At 44.1% G+C, this 19,949-nt stretch overlaps 1 protein-coding gene across 1 annotated transcript; it reads left to right on the top strand.

Moving 5' to 3' along the window:
* The first annotated feature begins 13,442 nt into the window (after positions 1-13,442).
* LOC122651308 (polyamine oxidase 2) lies at positions 13,443-18,771 on the top strand. Its single transcript, XM_043844647.1, has 10 exons — positions 13,443-13,858; positions 14,323-14,438; positions 14,524-14,612; positions 14,742-14,855; positions 15,278-15,365; positions 15,742-15,827; positions 15,928-16,030; positions 16,831-16,928; positions 17,015-17,444; positions 18,216-18,771. Exons 1-10 carry the CDS (start codon positions 13,819-13,821, stop codon positions 18,519-18,521), a joined length of 1,470 nt encoding a protein of 489 aa, XP_043700582.1. The 5' UTR covers positions 13,443-13,818; the 3' UTR covers positions 18,522-18,771.
* Positions 18,772-19,949: the final 1,178 nt, after the last annotated feature.

Genomic DNA, 19,949 nt, shown 5'->3' with positions numbered 1-19,949 from the left:
GATCTTCCCACTCTGGATGAGTCCTGGTGATCACCTTGGGCGTCTTTGGTGTGTCGCGGGAGTCGGTGGACAGAGGTAGGCTCCCTACCGCAAGGGTGGCCTTGCAGAGGCTTAGCGATGCTTGTCTAGCCCAGACTCTCTACCATGACATGGCTTCGGTGAGTTATCCCTTTTTTGTCTCGTCATGTTCATTGCTCCATTTATTCTTAGATTGTTTTATCGCTTGCCATGTTGATTATAGGTCCATCACCGTGTTCTTGGCGGTGCTTCGATTGGAGGGTCACGCTTCTCGTGAGGTGCGAACTGACGCACCTGCGTGACGTGGAGAGGAGCTCCGAGGACGGATCGATGCCCTGAGAGGGCCGAGCCCGATGCGCGAGGGGCATCGGGGAGCTTCCGATGTGCATCACGGGAAGCTCTTGAAGGTGTCTTAGGAGTGCATGTGACCTCTGTTGGTGCGGCCAGAGAGCTCGGCTAGGGTTCTTACCTTGGAGGAGGAGCTTCATTCGTTGAGGGAGGCATGAGGTGAAGGCGGCATCTGCGGGTGGGCGTAGCCGAGTCCCAGCGTCCTCTGCGTTCTTGATCTTTGTGTCGGTAGCGACTTGAGCCCGCCTATGAGGAGGGATCAGGGACTTAGCCGCTTGTGTCTGGAGGTGACCCCCAATTATGACTTCTCTGTCTTGGGGTTCTACGAGTTTCTTGCGATGCTTCGAGATGTAGGCTTGTGGTGGAGAGCGTTCCGGTGTCGGTGGAGCGCCTGCCTGCGAGGGGTCTTCTTGCGCGTCTTCTTGAGGTGGACATGATGTCTCTGTGGGTGGAGGTGACCCACCACTCTGTGGTCCCTTGACCCTACGGCCGTGCTGATCCTATAGGCGTCTCAACCTTTTTCCTTTTTTTGAACTTGAGTTGTAACTACTATGACTTTTCTATGTGATCGCTTTTGCTTCTCTTTGATTGCATTGTCTCCTGGTGATTGTTTGCGCGTTGATGCTCTTTGACCCTTGATAGTCATGGGATTTTGGTAGTGACGTTGTGCCTTGGTGATCCTCGGACCTTGGTGGGTTAACGCCTTAGGCGTAGAGCCTCAGTGTTGGCATGATGCCTTAGGCATACAGCCTCGGTGGTGGCATGACGCCTTAGGCATGAAGCCTCGGTGGTGGCATGGCGTCTTAGGCACAAGCCTCAATGGTGGCATGACGCCTTAGGCATGAAGCCTCAGTGGTGGCACGACGCCTTAGGCATGAAGCCTCAGTGTTGGCATGTTGCTTTAGGCATAATGCCTTAGTGGTGGCATGACGCCTTAGGCATGAAGCCTCAGTGGTGGCATGATGCCTTAGGCATGAAGCCTCAGTGGTGGCATGACGCCTTAGGCCTGAAGCCTCAATGGTGGCATGGCGCCTTAGGCATGAAGCCTCAGTGTTTGGCATGTTGCCTTAGGCATAATGCCTCAGTGGTGGCATGACGCCTTAGGCATGAAGCCTCAGTGGTGGCATGACGCCTTAGGCATGAAGCCTCAGTGGTGGCATGACGCCTTAGGCATGAAGCCTCAGTGTTGGCGTGTTGGCATGTTGCCTTAGGCATAATGCCTCAGTGGTGGCATGACGCCTTAGGCATGAAGCCTCAGTGGTGGCATGACGCCTTAGGCATGAAGCCTCAGTGTTGGCGTGTTGGCATGTTGTTTTAGGCATAATGCCTCAGTGGTGGCATGACGCCTTAGGCATGAAGCCTCAGTGGTGGCATGACGCCTTAGGCATGAAGCCTCAGTGGTGGCATGGCGCCTTAGGCATGAAGCCTCACTGGTGGCATGACGCCTTAGGCATGAAGCCTCAGTGTTGGCATGTTGCCTTAGGCATAATGCCTCAGTGGTGGCATGACACCTTAGGCATGAAGCCTCAGTGGTGGCATGTTGCCTTAGGCATATAGCCTCAGTGGTGGCATGACGCCTTAGGCATGAAGCCTCAGTGGTGGCATGTTGTCTTAGGCATATAGTCTCAGTGGTGGCATGACGCTTTAGGCATGAAGCCTCAGTGGTGGCATGTTGCCTTAGGCATGAAGCCTCAGTGGTGGCATGACGCCCTAGGCATGAAGCCTCAGTGGTGGCGTGATGCCTTAGGCCTGAAGCCTCAGTGTTGGCATATTGCCTTAGGCATAAAGCCTCAGTGGTGGCATGTCGCCTTAGGCCTGAAGCCTCAGTGGTGGCATGTTGCCTTAGGCATAAAGCCTCCGGGGTGGCGTGATGTCTTGATGTAGTGGCAGTGATTCGATTGAGTAGTAGAAGAAGATAAGTATTCCTAAAACATCTCTTTATTTTGAACGAAATTCAAATTGACCTTGAAACAGTGATGTCGTCTCTCTCTGCTGTTTGCTATTACCACTACCACTCTGCTACTACTTGTTGCTACTCTTGATGGAGCTGTTTGCTTCTCTTGGTAATACTTCTTCGGATGTTACGAGTTCCAGTACGCGTCTACCTTCTTGCCCCACAGGTCTTCAGCGGTAGGTCCTGGGCGTATACTGCTTAGAGACTATGTAGGGTCCTTCCCGGTTGGGTGACGACTTCCCCGCTACAGTGGGTGTGATGCACTTGCCCTCCGTAGGACTAAATCTCCCTGGTGGAATAGCCTTTCCTTGACCCTGGCATTATAGTACTGGCGGTGCGTTCTTGGTAGGCGGCGTTCCTTAGTAGTGCTCTCTCACGGACCTCATCTATAAAGTCTAAGTTCGCCGTAGTCCGTCGATATAGGTACGTTTGTTGAAGTGCGAGAACCCTATGGGACATGGCGCGGAGACCTCTCAGGCGCCAATGCTTGATGCCATATGCTAGGCGGAATGGGCTCTCTCTGTGGGTGTCCGTCTTGTAGTTCGGTATGCCTACGGGGCGCTTGGTAGCTCTTTGACCCACTTTCCTTTGGCTCCCTCTAGCCTTTTCTTGACTCCTTCGAGTAGTGTTACATTGGTGACCTCCACGACCATTGGCACATGGGTATGCTACCGACACGAGGCCAATAGTCGATGTTGTAGTGTGACGAATGCTTGGAATTTGGGGTTGTTGAATTGTTTGCCGTTGTCTAAGACGAGGATCCGTGGTACCAGAACACTGTAGATGGCGTTGTCGCGGATGAACTTCTCCATCTCTGTCTTTGTTATCTTGGCCAAGGGTTTAGCTTTGACCCACTTGGTGAAGTAGTCAATCGCGATGACCGGTACTTTACTGTTTCTCGGTGCGGCGGTGAAGTTGCCTAAGATGTCTAGTCCCCACATAGCAAAAGGTATGGGGTTGAGGATTGATGTCGACTTGGTGGCGGGTAGATGGGGTGCTGGGCGAACAAGCGACATTGCTCGCACTTCTTGACATATTAGATGGCCTCCTCGTGCATTCATGGCCGTATAGTCCCAGGCGGAGGATTTTGTAGGCTAGGGCTCGTCCCCATGTGGCTTCCACATATCCCCTCATGGACTTCGGCTAGGGTGTACTCTGCCCCTTTGAGTCCTAGGCACGGAGTAGTGGTGTTGTTGCCCCCGCTTGTATAGTACCCCGTCTAGGACGGTGTACTTTGTAGCTCTCATCCTAATCTTCCTTGCCTCGGCCTTGGCTTTTGGTAAGACATCGTTCTGGAGGTAGTTGAGTAGAGGGTCCATCCAGCTAGGTCCCTCCTCGATTTCGTTAACCTGTTTTTCCTTATACGTTGGCTCATGCGAGGATCTCAACATAGTGCGCTAGCCAAATTTTGGAGTTCCTCCTTGGCTAGCCTGGATAGGGCGTCGGCGGCGACGTTCTCATCCCTGGGAACTCGAATCATCTCGAACTTCACAAAACCCTCGATCAATGCTTGAGCACGTGCTAGGTATGATGCCATCCTATCATCTTTCGCCTCATACTCTCCATTCACCGATTCACCACAGTGGGAGTCGCTCTGGGTGGATAGGTGTGTGACTTGGATGGCTCCACCCGGAGTCCAGATTAGTAATGCCTCGTATTACTGCTTCATTATTGGATGCTTGGAAGGTGAATCGGAGAGCATATTGGATACTGAAATCCCTCGAGGCTGGTTAATATGAGACCCGCGCCACTTCCCGCCGCATTACTCGACCGTCCATGAACATGTCCCACAATCCGTGATCCTTTTCTTCGGGCTCCCACGCTTTTATTCGATCTCGGACGGGTACACTCGTAATGAAATCTGCAAGAGTTTGGCCTTTGATGGCTGTCCTTGGTTGGAACACGATATCATGCTCACTTAACTCCACCACCCCCATGCTATCAATCGCCCGGAGACGTCCGGACAGGCAGTATCTTCTTCGGGGTAGGTCTGAGGACTATGATGGTATGGGCTTGGAAGTATAGTTGTAGCTTCCTGGCTGCAATTACCAATGCATAGGCTACCTTCTCGATCCTAGTGTATCTGGTCTCTGCATCGATTAGAACATGGCTGATGTAGTAGATGGGCCTCTAGACTTTGTCTTCTTCCTTCAGCGATCTCACGACCGCGACAGGGGTGGCGGCCGAGTAGAGCTACAACTCTTCGTTAGGTTCGATCACCCAGCGGTGGTGGGCTCTCTAGGTACTCCTTCAATTCTCCGAACGCCTTCTAGCACTCTTCCGTCCATGTGAAATCTTTAGGGCTTCGGAGGTTCTTCAACGTTTTAATGAACGGTAAGCACTTATCACCTGATAGTGACACGAACCTAGAAAGGGTGGCGACCCTTCCATTCAACCTCTGCACTTCCCTGACCGTCCGAGGAGGTGCCATCTCTTAGATGGTCTTGATCTTGGATGGGTTGGCTTCTATTCCACGGACTGAGACCATGAACCCCAGGAATTTTTTGGACGTTACACCGAAGGCGCACTTTATAGGGTTTAGCTTCATCTGGTTCCTCCTCAGTACTGTGAATGCTTCCTCTAGGTCGGTCAGGTGTTGGTTAGCATGGATGCTTTTCACGAGCAAGTCATCCACATATACCTCCATGTTGCGCCCGATCTGCTCCTCGAACATCTTGTTGACCATCCTTTGATAGGTGGCCCCTGCATTCTTTAACCCGAAAGGCATGACATTGTAGCAGTAGTTCTCTTTGTCCATCCGAAATGCGGTGTAAGACTCATCATCCTCATACATGAGGATCTGGTTGTATCCGGAGTAGGCATCCATGAAACTCAGCATCTCGTGGTCGGCGGTGGCATCGATCAGTAGGTCGATCCTAGGCAGTGGGTACTCATCTTTTGGGCATGCCTTGTTCAGGTCGGTATAGTCGACACACATCCTCCACTTCCCACTTGGCTTTGGTACCATGACCACGTTGGCGAGCCAGGTTGGGAACTTCTCCTTTCTAATGAACCCCGATCGGCTTAACTTCTAGACCTCCTCCTTGATTCTTGCTTGTCGGTCGAGCGAAGTTCGCCGCTTACTGTTGAGCGGTCTTCTGGTTGGGTCGACATGTAGTCGGTGTTCCGCTATGGGCGTGGTATTCCCGGCATGTCGGAGGTCGACCATGCGAAGACATCCATGTTAAGCTTGGAGGAGGTGTCCAAGCCCTTCTTTCTGTTCCTTGCTTAGCGGCGAGCCGACTGAACGACCTTGAAGGGGTCGTCCCGTGAGGGCCAAGGGATGAGGTCTTCCACTGGCCTTCCCCTTCTCTCTGTCGAGTTCATCTCTCCAGTCATGACCATGCTCTCTAGGCGAGTGCCATTCCACGGGTGTTACCATTGTTCTCTTTCATGAAGGTGGCGTAGCACTCCTTGCTTTCTTCGATCTCCTCGGACTTCGCCTACCCCATTCTCGGTGGGGAACTTCATCTTCGGTGAAGTGGTGATATGACTCCTCTAAGGGTCATCGGTGATGGTCGCCCTAAGAGGCCGTTGAAGGATACCACGGTTTGACTACCATGAAATTCACCATGATGGTTACTTGTTGAGGTGTACCCGAGAGGTGACGGGTAGCTCTATGGTACTTCTAATAGAGGCGGTGGCACCTGAGAATCCATGGAGATAAGTGGGCTCTGGTTTGAGCTGGTCGTCCCCGAACCCAAACTGTCGATAGGCGTCCAAGGAGAATACGTCAACAGATGCCCCTGTGTCTATCAGTACCCTATGTACAAGCCGGTTGGCTACCTCTACCTGTACTACCAGGGCATCTTCATGTGGGAAGTTTAGTCCTTCCAGGTCTTCATCCGAGAAGGAGATCACCGCCTCACTTGTGGCTATCTTGCTTGGCTTCTCTGCCACTCCCACGAACCTGGCATGAGCTTTAGCTTTTCTGGTGGACTCTTGCCCTGGTCCTCCAAGTATGGTGATGATAACAGGTCCCTTGGTGCCACTAGGTTCTGTTGCATCTCTCCGCTCTTCTAGGCGGTCTCTCTCTCGATATTCTTCTTTCTTCTCATCTCGGTTCCACTCTGTCTCCGTCGTGACCTCTATCTCCTTGGCTGAGCGGTTGTCACGTCTCCCCTTCACATACTTGTTCAAGCTTCTGCTCTTACCAGTTGTTCTATCTCTCTCTTCAATTGATAGCACTCCTACGTGTCGTGCCCATTCTCTTTATGGAAGAGACAATATTTGTTAGGGTTTCGCTTCTGCGGCCCTACTAGCATGGGTCGTGGCCAATGGAGTAGGTCACGGTCTTGGATCTGCATGAGTATCCGGGACTGGTGGTGTTGATGGTGTGAACTCGGGGGTGCTTGCCCTCTCACTTCTCTCACGGGCGACGGTCTATCCTCCTAGATGGGCGGTCACTCTTCTCTTGTCGGCCTCTGTCCTCGACCTCTTACCCTCTTTGCGGTCATCGGTGCTGACCTCTTGTTGTCCTGTGGCTTGGCCTCGATTATTTTCGTTCTAGCTTGTAGTACCTCGGCCATATTTGCAAACTCGTTGCACCGCTCCAGGAGCTCTTTCATAGTCCTGGTCTCATGACGTGCCAAGTCCTTGATCACGTCCGGATCCTGATGCCTCTGCTAGGGCTGCATGTTGTGTCTGGTCATCCAAGTCTCGAACCTCCAGGGACTCCTTGGTGAACCTGTAACGTACTCCCTAAGAGATTCCCGGGTTACGTACCACGTTCGATAGATTGACGGTGGTCTTCTTACGCTTGACACTTGCTTTGGAAGCGAGTGACGAACTGTTCGCATAGCTCTGTGAATGAGCATATAGATCTCGATCGTAGCCTGGAGAACCATGATGTGGCTGCTCCCTTGAGGGATGCAGGGAATGCCCGACAGGAGACCACGTCCGACCCACCATACAACGTCATCATGCCATTAAAGTAGTTGATGTGGTCATTAGGGTCAGTGGTACCACTGTAGAGTTCAAAGGTGGGTAGTCGAAACCTGGAAGGTAGCGTGGCTAACATGATCTCCGTCGAGAATGGGTGTTGTCCGGGTATAGAATGTGTCTCGCCTTTGGTCTACTTCTTCAACCCTTCCAGCTTCTCATCCAGGTCACGGAGTCTTTGATCGAGCTCCTCATCTCGTGTCTGTCCCTCACGCCTGGCCAGACATTCGTTGCGACCCCGTTCACGCTCTCTCCTGGATGTCCCCTCTCGCCTTGAGTGTTGGAGGGATGGTGAATGGTCACGCCATGATGAACCCTGTCGTGAAGGTGAGGGCTTTCTTCTCTGTAGGTCCGGCCGCGTGGTATGTATGTGACCCCTTCTTCAAGTCGTCCGTCGAACACGGACCTCCGAACCGATCTCTGCGGGCTAGACACCCTCACCCAGGTGTTGGCGTCCTCCCACATTCGGCCAGTGGCGAGGGTCTCTTGTTCTCCTGGGATCTTGGGAAGGCTCCCCCGCTCCGGAGTGGGGGTTGCCGGTGCGTAAGTCTCTCTAATCTCACGCCCTAGGAGATGATCTCCTAGGGTTCGGCTCTTGTCGAGATACGGACTCCACCCTTCTTGATGGTGAAGTCCTTCGATGGTGAGATGTCGCTCGCTGCGTCAAGTATTCTCGAAAGAGTCATTGTTCATCGAGGATCTGTCATTGCAGTCATTGATCGACCCACGTGGTGGAGCATTGGGGTCGGTATCACCTCCACCACCACATCGTCGCCTCGTCATTATTGGGCTCATCGACCACGAATGGTCATTAAGGGGGATCTCTTCCTCCGGAGGGACATGGTCTGGTCGTTGGCTCGCGGTGAGAGCACTCGAGGGTGGTGATCCATTCCTTGCTCCGTTGTTGGTGGTGGTAGTCTTCCTTCGTGCCATTGAATGAATATGGAAGCGAGTTAGTAGTCAGTAATGGCTAGCGTCGTTCCCACGCATCGCGCCAATCATTGCGTCAAGAAATCATCGAGCGGTCTGCGAGTGCCATCACCTGCAAGTGGACCAAGGGGTCAGCAGAGAGAACCGGTGTGGTTCCGCCTAGGGCTCTTCGATGCCAAAGTTAGATCTCTTGGCGCAAATAGATGAATAGTGATTATTCAATATGAGTTTAGATGTCCCCGATGGGGTTGTGTACCTTGCCTTTTATAGTAGTGTATGGCGGTGTGGAGAGTCCCAATTTGATGGCGATTGTGTCGTTGAGTGGATAGAGGCCCTGGGTAACGGGGCTCTATCCTGATTGACCATCTCCCCGCGGGAGGGAATGTCCTAATGGTATCAAGATCCTTGGTGGATAGATACCCGCGTGTGGTGATAACGTCATTGGTGCTTGAATCCGTCTGGGTGACGTGACTTCTAAGCGGTGGCCTAGAGTCCTGGTGGTGACATGAGTCTATAGTGATACGATCGGGTCATAGGTGAGTAGCCCCCACCTCACGTGCGTGCCCACGATCTTTGCGTGCTCGGGTGCGAGGCCGCGCTGGGCGGAGGCCGCGCCTAGGTGTGGCCACGCCTTGGTGAGGCCGCGCTGGTGGTGGCCGAGCTTGGGTGTGTGGTCGCGCCTGGGTGGGGCCGCGCCTAGGTGAGGCCACGCCCGAGTGGTGAATTAGGGCAAAATCATAGTTTTATCAGAGCTTTTTTTTTTAATATATATAAACGATAGAACTAATATGATGGTCTATTTGACATCAAATTGGTATGAGTGAAGGAGGTCCACATGATAGAAGTTAGCAAGATTGAATGTCCTATGCATGTGTGACAAATTCAATATACTAGGACTCTTAAATGAAATCATGGTTATGATTGGTTCACATTAGGCTACAGAAAAAAGATTAAGCACCAACCATGAACAATGGCTTTGGCGCCTTTGAAGTGTAAGTTGTTATAGAAACCCAGTTAAATTATTAATCTCCCACTAAATTATATTAGAAGCATTTACGGACATTGTGTATATGTGCAATCATGTTGTTTAAAGATTTACTATTTTTTTTCCCCTTGTTTTGCATGCCTAAAGTTGACCAAACCACCTTAAATAATTGATAATGCCTTTTTACATCCAAACAAGTACACTCAATTTTCCATCATTTTAAAATCATACTAGTACCATTTTTTCTTAGATTTAAATTCTCTCTAATTTCCAATGATGCAGTTTGGGGTGGAGAGGTCGAACACCTAATAGGTGCGACATCCAACGCTCTGAACTTATTGACTCAGTTTTTTCTTCTTTTCGAATTCAACACCATTGAATGTCGTGCCTGCCAAATGTCGATCTCTCCATCCTGAACTGCACTCCAATGCATTTTTAGAGACATGAAGAGGATTTTTTCCCCTTTTTTCTTATTAAACTCAGGCATCATAGTCCATTATATTTTCTTATTAATTAATATGTGTACGCTCTCTCATACTATTTAACATGGCGCACTATGGATTATTCTATTCTTTCCCTTCTTTCAACAAAAGCATATCCAATTCAAACCGGTCTTCTAGTATTTTTTTAGTCATGGACACTTAGTACCTCTTTGGGGGGGGGGGGGGGGGGGGGGGGGGGGGGGGGGGGGGGGGGGGGGGGGGGGGGGGGGGGGGGGGGGGGGGGGGGGGGGGGGGGGGGGGGGGGGGGGGGGGGGGGGGGGGGGGGGGGGGGACGGGGGGTGGGGGGGGGGGGGGGGGGGGGGGGGGGGGGGGGGGGGGGGGGGGGGGGGGGGGGGGGGGGGGGGGGGGGGGGGGGGGGGGGGGGGGGGGGGGGGGGGGGGGGGGGGGGGGGGGGGGGGGTGCAATTAGACAAATATTTTCTTTGTTTCTAAAAGAATATATTCATTGAAGAAAGTAGACCAGAAAGAAAATAAAAGGGTTATAAGAGTACTGAAAAAACCCTAATAGCCTGTCCATGTTTGCTGTTTTGCCAGCAATTGTACCAACATTTCCCTATTTGTCTCTATATTTGCTTTTACTTCTACATCTCTTTACAGATACATTTTTGTTTGATGATTTTTATTTTTTTTTGGTTAAATCTCTTTATAGATATTCATCATGTCATTTGATTGAGTTTATTTATTTATTTTTGTTTGTGGGGTATGAATTTCTTCTTTTAAGGATCCCTCCCCTTGTCTATCCAAATAATCTTAAAAACAAATAAAATAAGGAGAATGATGGGGGTGTTCGAGCTAACATTAGTAAGGGTTATTTCCCTTCATCTTGGTTTTCTATTTTTCTTTCTTTCCTTTTGCGCTTTGTTAGATTGCAAGGGAAATTTAAGAGGAAGGAAGGTTGTGAAATTTTTAAACATAATCATTACCCAATGGTTATATCATTACTCCAAAATTATTTCATATTTGGTTACCAAATTTCATTATACTTTACATCTAAATCCCTTGGATTTGAAAAGTAAAAAAAAGCTTACACCTAAAAAGTTTTACAAAAATTTGATAAGAAATTTAAGTAGTTTATAAATTCATGTTGAATAATGATTAAAAAAGTTTCCTTTTAAGGTTTGAAAAGTTTTTATTTCCCTTCCTTTCATTTTTTTCCTTACAACAAAATGGAGCCTTGGTTTCAAGAGAAATAAAGGGAAAGAAAGTGAATCAAATAAATATTAAAATGGAAAATTTTGTAATAATTACCTCACATGTTGGAATAATTAACTCCAAAATATATCACATTTGGTTATTAAATTTTATTTTATTTTACAATCAAATTTCTTTAATTTGAAAAGTAAAATAAAATGTACATTAAAAAATATGTTTGCTAAATATGATAAGAGGATGGGTGTAAATGAATAGCCGAAATCCGTTTCCGTATTCGTGTCCGTATTTATTTAGCACTATCCGAATCCATTCGAAAGCTAAACGGATGTGGATACGGATAGGCTATAGCTATCCAAAAAGCTATATTTACATGTAAACGGATAAAATATCCGATCCGTATCCGTTTAGCACTATCCGAATCTGTTCGATAGCTAATCGGATGCGGATGCGGATATAGCACTATCTGAGCCAAATCCGATCCGTTTACAGCCCTAGGTAACAGTTTTTGGTAGGTTGAACAACCGCGATTATAAATACTTTTTTCCTTTTTAAAATTAATTTCCCTTCCTTTTACTTGCAATCAAATGGTGCTTTGTTGCATTCTCCTTAGAACCAAAAGTTTTAAATTTTCTAATTTTCTTTCTTCCAATTCCTAAGGAAAATAATATTAAGAGAATATCTTAAAAAATAATCTCATCAATTTAAAATTATCAAAAGATTAAAAGGGAAAAAAAAAAAACAATTTGCCCACTCCATCCAAAAAACACACCATAATAAAATTTCAATCCAAATTTTGAGAAAAGAGTCCAAAGTAAAGATTTAGGAATTAAATCTTGCATTTGCATAGGCCAATGACTATTCCCATACAAACTTGAGTCAACTATGCACACTCAATATTATGTGCCTAATGGGATACCCTCTAGTATATGAATTATATATTGGACCAATCTAGTATGAGATAAGTTAAAAGGCTTGATTTCACACATTTCATCAGTTTTAGAGCTTTTGATGTATCGATCAACTACTTAACACTCAGTCCAAACTCGGGCAAAATGTACCTGTTTCGATCGAGTCATAAAGAGGGATCGCTAAATCAACTCCATTACCAAGTCTAAACTCTACTATTTCAATCAACTCTACAAAATTTTTTTCTTCTCTATTTATTCTTGACAAACAAATACATCCTTAATTAAAGGGAGTATCTGAATGATACCTCTATAGGTGTATTTAGAACTTAACAACTTATTTTATTTGTCTCTTGCTTTATTCCTAAAAGTTGTTTAAGATCTGGGAATAAAAGAGTTCTCAAAAATAAGTTGAGAGTGTTATATCATTGTGTCATTATTAAAAGATGCAATTGTTATGCATATTTTTTTAATACACATGTGCAATGATCCTTTTACCCTTATTGGAAAAAATTTATGTGTCATACAAAAAGGACAAAAAAATAAGATTATAAATTATTTGACACCATGAGCGGTGTCAATAAGAAAATCCCTTCTGTATAATGTTAATGTCATTCTATTTGTGACATCACAAACGAATCATATGTCAAATAAAATTTATGGGAAAAAAAATGTTGTATCCAAATACAAAAGTTTCCAAAACACGGCCAACAGACTCTTAAAATAAAAAATCTCAATCGAGTTGATGTCCTTACTTGTGATCTCATTACCCCCTCGTTGATGCAGGCGCTACACGACCAAACAACGATGTCTTGCGCTTTAATTATTAACATTTTGGATAGATTTTTTGGTAGAAAGAAGTTTATTCACTGGCAACGTGGCAAACTCATAGGTACCTTTTGGACGGATTAGATTTCATAACAGTTGTCACTATCAAGCTAGAAAGAAAAAACCCCTCATTTTTGAAGCATTGCTAGTTGCTTAGGGCGGGAATTTCGTCCTCTTTGTCGGTCACCGTTCTTAAATCCACTTAAAATGACGAAATTGCCCTAGAATAGAAACACCATTGGATTCAAAATGTGTAGGCCCACGCGGCTACTCTATCTCCTTTCCAATTCACAATATGGGGACCGGGGTCACATGTATGAAGTACTGATTCCCCCAGCATATTATCGTATAACCGAGTACACATGGAATTACCCCAAATAAAGAAAAAGAATAAGAAATACATGAGGAATATCTCATAAATCTGACGGTACAGATTAAACCAGAACCTTGAACATACGAAAGGATTTTTTTTTAATTTTTTTGATAGATAGGGGTTTAAGGGGATGTAGGATGTAAACCAGAAGACTTGAACTCAAGACCTCCTAAGAGCAATGGGCCTTTATGCACCACTAGCTACCAAGTGCGCTAAACACTTGACCACAACATACGAATGGAATTATACCTTCATCGCATCACAAAAATGCAGCCGCATTTAACATCATAATCCCTCAATATTATTTTACTCCACTTTACAAAAAGAGATGACATTTTCCCAATTTACATGAATAGGGGGCTAAAAAGTAAATAAATAAGCCCAATCCCTCTGAAAGACTGAAACCCAAAATACTATATAAAGGACTTAAAAGGTCGGAATAGAAAATCATCATCAGAGGCAGTTAGTTGCGCCTGGTTTTCCGCCCTTTTCCTTTCTTTCTTCCTCTTCCCGGCTCGTTCTTTCTTTTGATCTGCTTCGAAACCATCTGATTCTGCCTGAAAAATTCTGAAAATCTTGATTTGTGACCTTTGATTTCATGGGAAAGTTCGGGTTTTTCAGGTAGAATTGCTTATTTGTTGTCTAATTCGCCGAATTTCCGGCGACGTTTGCCGAAAAACGAGATCGGTGCGTCCGTTGTTGTGTTTATACGCATGAGCTGGTTCGTTAACCTGGGGATTTCTTCGAATTCAAATCACTTCATCACTTGTCTTCTGATTTTTATTCTTCATTATTCACCTCAATTACCTTCTGCCCTGTTTAAATTTGAGAAACCATTGGAGCGTAGCTTTAATCATCTTAATTGTCAAAGATCATCTCAATATGGAGTCCCGAGACCAACGTAATCGTCAATTGGAGAGAGGTTTGTGGAAATAATTTTCTTTTTCTCTGTTATCTCTGTTTCTCTTTGGTCAATCTGAAGCTTGATCCCTGGAAAATCTAGGTCTTAACGATTTATTAGGTTCTCCTTCCCTCCGCAGAAATTTGGCTTGGATTTCGATTTTAACCCAATATGTTAGATTTCATATAGAAACATTTATCATTTTGTGTTTTATATTTTGTTTAAAATACCTCTGAATCTAATTTTTAGTATTTTGTGGTTTTTGTTCGACTTCATCTTTTAAATCATTATTGGAACTCGATCTATTTCCCGTTCTTATTTTTTGGTGGAAAAAAAATAGAGTTTTTAATGCTTCATTTATAAAGCATGAACGCAAGGCATCTGAGTTACTGTATCCATGCACGTATTAACCTGTTATAAATATTCAACATTCTTTCACCTCACCTTCTTAAGAATCTGAGTTCAACTGTTTTGTTTTCTTGTAGCTTCTTGCTACTCAAATGCTGGGAGAAGTCAATCCCGCTCTCCTTCTGTCATTGTTATAGGAGGTGGATTTGCTGGCATTGCAGCTGCTCGTGCTCTTCATGATGCCTCCTTTCAGGTTAAACAAACGACCTGCATCATGTTCTTATTGTTTTGTAATTGTTGTGTGCTTGCTTGTAAACCTGATCCCACTGTTATTGCAGGTTGTCCTCCTGGAATCAAGGGATCGAATTGGTGGTCGGGTGTGCACTGACTACTCCTTTGGTTTTCCTGTCGACATGGGTGCATCATGGTATTTTTCATTTCTTCTTATTTTTATTTTTATGGATGTCGGCAAGATCATTTCTTTTGATGTAAAATGTGGAAACCGCTTATCAGTTCTGAAAGAAAAAAAAAATGCATTTCTTCCATCGTGTTCCAGGTTGCATGGTGTTTGCAAAGAGAATCCCTTGGCACCAATCATTGGAAGACTGGGGTTACCCCTCTACCGTACCAGTGGTGATAACTCTGTGCTGTATGACCATGATTTAGAAAGGTAAGACCTTTGATCCTGTTTGCGGTAAATATCCTATGTTTTATGATTTTCTGCTAGATTTGCATGTAGTAGGGTTGGAACAGTCTTTTGTTAGCCCCTCCCTATGAGGGTACGTCTCAACCTGATCAAATTATTTTAGCCATCCAGTAATAATTTTTTTTTCCTTATCCAATTTTTAGATGGTAGGATCTGCCACCAGGTTGATCTGTGGCTTTACAGTTTCAACTGCTCTGTTTTTGGTCTACCTAGTGAGTGTTCTGCTCTTGAGTGTGTTATCATGTGGATGGTAGATTAGGATGAATATGCTGCATAGGACTAGACAATGACAGACTGGACGAAATGGATGGTTCTTATGTATTTAGCCTGTAATTTTTCGTTGTTCCTTTGTTCTGGTTTAAACTTCTCAGGGTTCTGTTTTGCAGCTATGCACTCTTTGATACAGATGGGAATCAAGTTCCACAAGATTTAGTGACCAAGGTTGGCCAAGCATTCGAGAGCGTTTTGAGTGAGGCATGTCAATTTACCCTTTCATCAACTGCCAATATGCTTTTTGTTTAACATGCATGCCAGCAAAAATGTATCTGTTCCTTACTATCTGTTTTCCTGAGGTTTTATTTTTGTTAAGTTGGATTTTCTGTTGTATTTGGTGGGGGATGGTATCTTGTATTCCTATATTACTTGAGTCTATGAGTTTCCATTGTGAAAGGGGCTGTGGAAGCAAAGGGCTCCCTCATTTGTGCCACTTGATAAAAAGTGCTTCATATGAGCAGACTTCATTGTATGAGGATGAGTAATCTTCCCATTTAATTGAGAAGACACTGGTTTAGTTTTGTTGTGTTATCCTTAATGGCTATTTTCTGAGTTACTGCCGATTTGATGATTGTAGACGGATAAAGTAAGGCAGGAACACAGTGAAGATATGTCTATACTCCGTGCGCTTGATATTGTTTTTGAAAGGAGGCCAGATCTCAGGTTTGTTGATATAACATCATTATGTTTATCCGTTGTCTACTAAAGTTGTTTTGTCATAATATTCAGTCTTAAAAAATTCTAACTGCAAGTTTGGTTGCAGGCTAGATGGGCTTTCTTATAAGGTACTACAGTGGTACTTATGTAGAATGGAAGGTTGGTTTGCTGCTGATGCAGATACTATCTCACTTAGATGTTGGGATCAGGTAAATTGTTTCGTTTTGTCAAGATCTTGTGTTTGTCATTTTGAAAAAAAAAAAAAACAAATCTTGCATTCTTACAACTTCATGGAGTAGTTAAAAGTTCTATAATGCAGTCCATGTTGCTAAACAGTAATTTATGCAGCAAACTGTTAGTCTTATATCATCTTTGATTCAATGGGAGTGAGAGCATTTCTCTTAGTATTACTGCTTCTGCTTTTATATTTCATATTCTGAGATAGATATAGAGGGAATTCTTATCTGTAGGATTACTGCTTTTACCCCTTGATCTGTGCTTAGGATTGAAGTTCGATTTGTCCTGCATGTATTTTATATCTTTTTTTTTCTCCCTCTCATTTGAGATTGTTCAGAATCTAATGACTTATTGCCTGATCTGCAGAACATATAAAATTGAGAAACTTTAATATCATCCTGCAAATGAATGTCACTTCCTAAATGAGCAAAACAATAGGCTACTCTGCTTCTCTGACTAAATTTCATGTAGTAATTCTTATCTGTTACATCTTTTGGATCAAGTAATCCTTATACATTAATAAATCTGAATTTAACTTGCATTTATTAATTCTAGTTTCCCAACCTCATCTGGTCACATACTTATGTCTTTCAAGATTATCTGGCTGACTCATTGTACTGGTGATGTCCATCCAGTTGAAGTATTTGTGTGATTACTCGACATTCTGTGATTGCATCGACACTTGTCCACACTCAAGCACTTCTTAATATGAGTAAAAACCTGCATTTCATATTGACACAGTCTTTCTCTTTTTTCTTTCCCAACCTTACAGGAAGAACTTCTCCCTGGCGGTCATGGGCTTATGGTCCGTGGTTATCGCCCTGTTATAAATACTCTTGCCAAAGGACTGGACATATGTTTGAACCACAGGTATATATTTGTAAGTTCAATCGAGTTCTTGATTTTGTAGCCCATTTGATGTAGTTAGCATCATCTTACCTTAATCCTGCTTTCAGGGTCACAAAAATTGCCCGCCGTTACAATGGAGTGAAAGTAACAGTTGAGGATGGAAGAACATTTGTAGCAGATGCAGTTGTTGTTGCTGTTCCTCTTGGTGTTCTGAAATCCAAAAGCATAAAGTTTGAGCCAAAACTACCAGATTGGAAAGAAGATGCCATCGCAGACCTTGGTGTTGGGATAGAGAACAAGATAGCTTTGCACTTTGAAAAAGTTTTCTGGCCCAATGTAGAGTTCCTTGGTGTGGTTGCTTCAACTTCTTATGAATGCAGCTACTTCCTAAACCTCCACAAAGCAACTGGACATCCTGTCCTTGTTTATATGCCTGCAGGTCAACTTGCCCAAGACATCGAGAAGATGTCAGATGAGGCTGCTGTTAATTTTGCTTTTATGCAACTTAAGAAGATCCTTCCTGATGCTTCTGAGCCGGTAAACTATTTGAGTCTACCCTCCACAATTTGAATCTTATCTGTCAATTACTGAAAATGAATTTCATGCTCGAGAACATTTGTCCTCAATACCTACCATCCATTCCCCTTCAGGGCTTCACTGTGTTCAGATATCTAGAGGTTAGGAACTGCCGTACAACAGGTGCCACCTGAAAGATACTGAGGTTGTAGAACAGCTAACCCAACAATGTGATTTAACCTCCTTTGAGTAGGCATTCTTCTATATGTTTTCCAGGTCTTCAAAAAGTACAATAGACAAGGTGGTTAGGAACTCAGAACCAGATTTTTTATTAATATTGATCAAATAGAGTTTTTTAGTTCATGTTGTGACTTGTAAAGCAGCTGGTTCTTTGGATGGTTATGTAAAATGGGAAACAAACATATATTGTAAGGGTTAAATAATTGCTACTTCAGAAATTTAGACACACTCTCACTGATGATGATGATCATTGAGATCATTATTCCATTTAGCTTCCTCTGGCATGTAAAAAAATAAACATGGTGTATTTTAGTTGTTAATCACTCCCACCTTCTTCTCCTGTTGTGGGGCTTGGTTGGTCCTCACTTTATAATGTTGGGGCCATCTTCATGACTGAGGAGCAAGTTACAGGTACTACTGGCGAGCCTCCACTCCCCTCATTAAGAACCCTAGCGAGTTTTCTCAATTTGTGCATTTAGCTGTTGACAGTTATGAGTATGGTGACGCAACCTTTGACCAACAATTCTAACTCCAATTTGTTTTCTTTTGCAGATTCAGTACCTTGTTTCTCACTGGGGAACAGATGTCAACTCACTTGGCTCCTACAGCTATGATTTAGTTGGAAAACCACACAGCTTATATGAGAGGTTACGAATTCCTGTAGATAATCTATTCTTTGCTGGGGAGGCAACAAGCATGAACTATCCAGGGTCTGTGCATGGAGCGTACTCGACCGGACTGATGGCTGCTGAGGACTGCAGAATGCGTGTCCTGGAACGATATGGGGAGTTGGATCTGTTCAACCCAGCCATGGGCGAGGAGGATGTGTCAGTCCCTTTGCTTATCTCTCGCATATAACCTTCCCTAATCTATGTTGACATAGGGTCTGGCTAACACAATAATTCCCATTGGATTGGGTGCCTGGGAAACGTAGGAAAATAACCTGTCTTCCTTGAATTCTCAAGCATGGGATAATGTGTAGTCCTCCTTTGTGTAACATAGCTTAGTTAGAACTGTGGACAATTGATATATATCTATGTTCTATTATAGTTTGCTAAAGAGGGTGAGACTAGGATTTCAATGCCATTCATAATATATAGACACATATACGTTGAGACAGGTTGGGCATGACACTGGTACCAAGGACTATAAATAAATTTTTTCTAGCATACATCTACTCTCTTTCTTCTTCTTCTTCTTTTTGTTGGTTGAAATTTGAGGGGATCCAGTGGAAGATGTAAATGATATTGGTCTTTACACTGATTCATCTGAGTTGATAATCGTGTATTGTTTATTCTTGAACACATGGTCATTTTGGTAGAGGGAAAATGTTTATTTATTTGAATTCAAAGATTATGGTGTATTCTTGAATTGGGTAGATTATTCATCTACTTAGTCTTTTCTTAACAAGTGTTTGTTGCACTAATAATCAAATATTGTTTGTAGTATTAATGGGATAGAGTTCCTGTCTGACAGCGTAGTGAGTGTTAAAGTTTTCTTGTGTCGATCTCTCCTTCTACGATAGGAGCTAAATATATTATATTTCATAGGAGGTAAAAGAATATGCACGTTGCACCAATTAGGGTCTAAAGAATAGTAGGCGACACAGGCTTCTTCCTTTTCTCATATGCTTTTTAGCCATTTTGCAGTTTTTGGTTGGACATGATTAAGAACATATTTGAACCTGATTGAGGAAGCATATCTAGATCTATGAAGGGGGTTGCGTTGGAGTCATCCATGAATGCCAAGAGTACCAAAGAATTGGATACCATCACTATTTTGAGAAAGCAACATTCTGAATCTTGAGATGGATGTTTTTCCACTTCTTGGGCTGCATTTTAGTAAAACAATTTCCAAGCTTATCCATCCTTGTACCGTTCTGAAATTGTTTTCAAAAAATCTAAATCTCTCATAATATTTTACAGCAAAACAAAAGCTGCCTTATTCTGCATTACAAGGCTTAATTGAAAAGAAAACAAACCTGAAATATAATATGATGAATGAAAAGCCCTGAGATAAGCATAATAGGTACAACTACCAAGTATTCTAGGAATGCTTTTCTTTCTACTAAACATAAGAGCAAGACTGGTGAGGTTGAACATCAACTTTTCAAGTCTAGTAACAAATCCAAAAATTTCAAAAGAAGAGGGTAAACCATGAACATGCTTAACTTCTATTCTGATCCTGCAATCAAGGTTCTATATGATTTTCTATAACAAATGGTTTTCTTCCTCTTTTCTGTTTGGTTTTGTGGCTTTACCATCATTTTTTTCTAGTTATTTTAAA

The sequence above is a fragment of the Telopea speciosissima genome, chromosome 2 (genome assembly GCF_018873765.1).
Source record: "Telopea speciosissima isolate NSW1024214 ecotype Mountain lineage chromosome 2, Tspe_v1, whole genome shotgun sequence".
Classification (NCBI taxonomy): Eukaryota; Viridiplantae; Streptophyta; class Magnoliopsida; order Proteales; family Proteaceae; genus Telopea; species Telopea speciosissima.
Note: the sequence above shows the minus strand (reverse complement) of the source record. Positions and strands in the feature narration are given on the sequence as shown.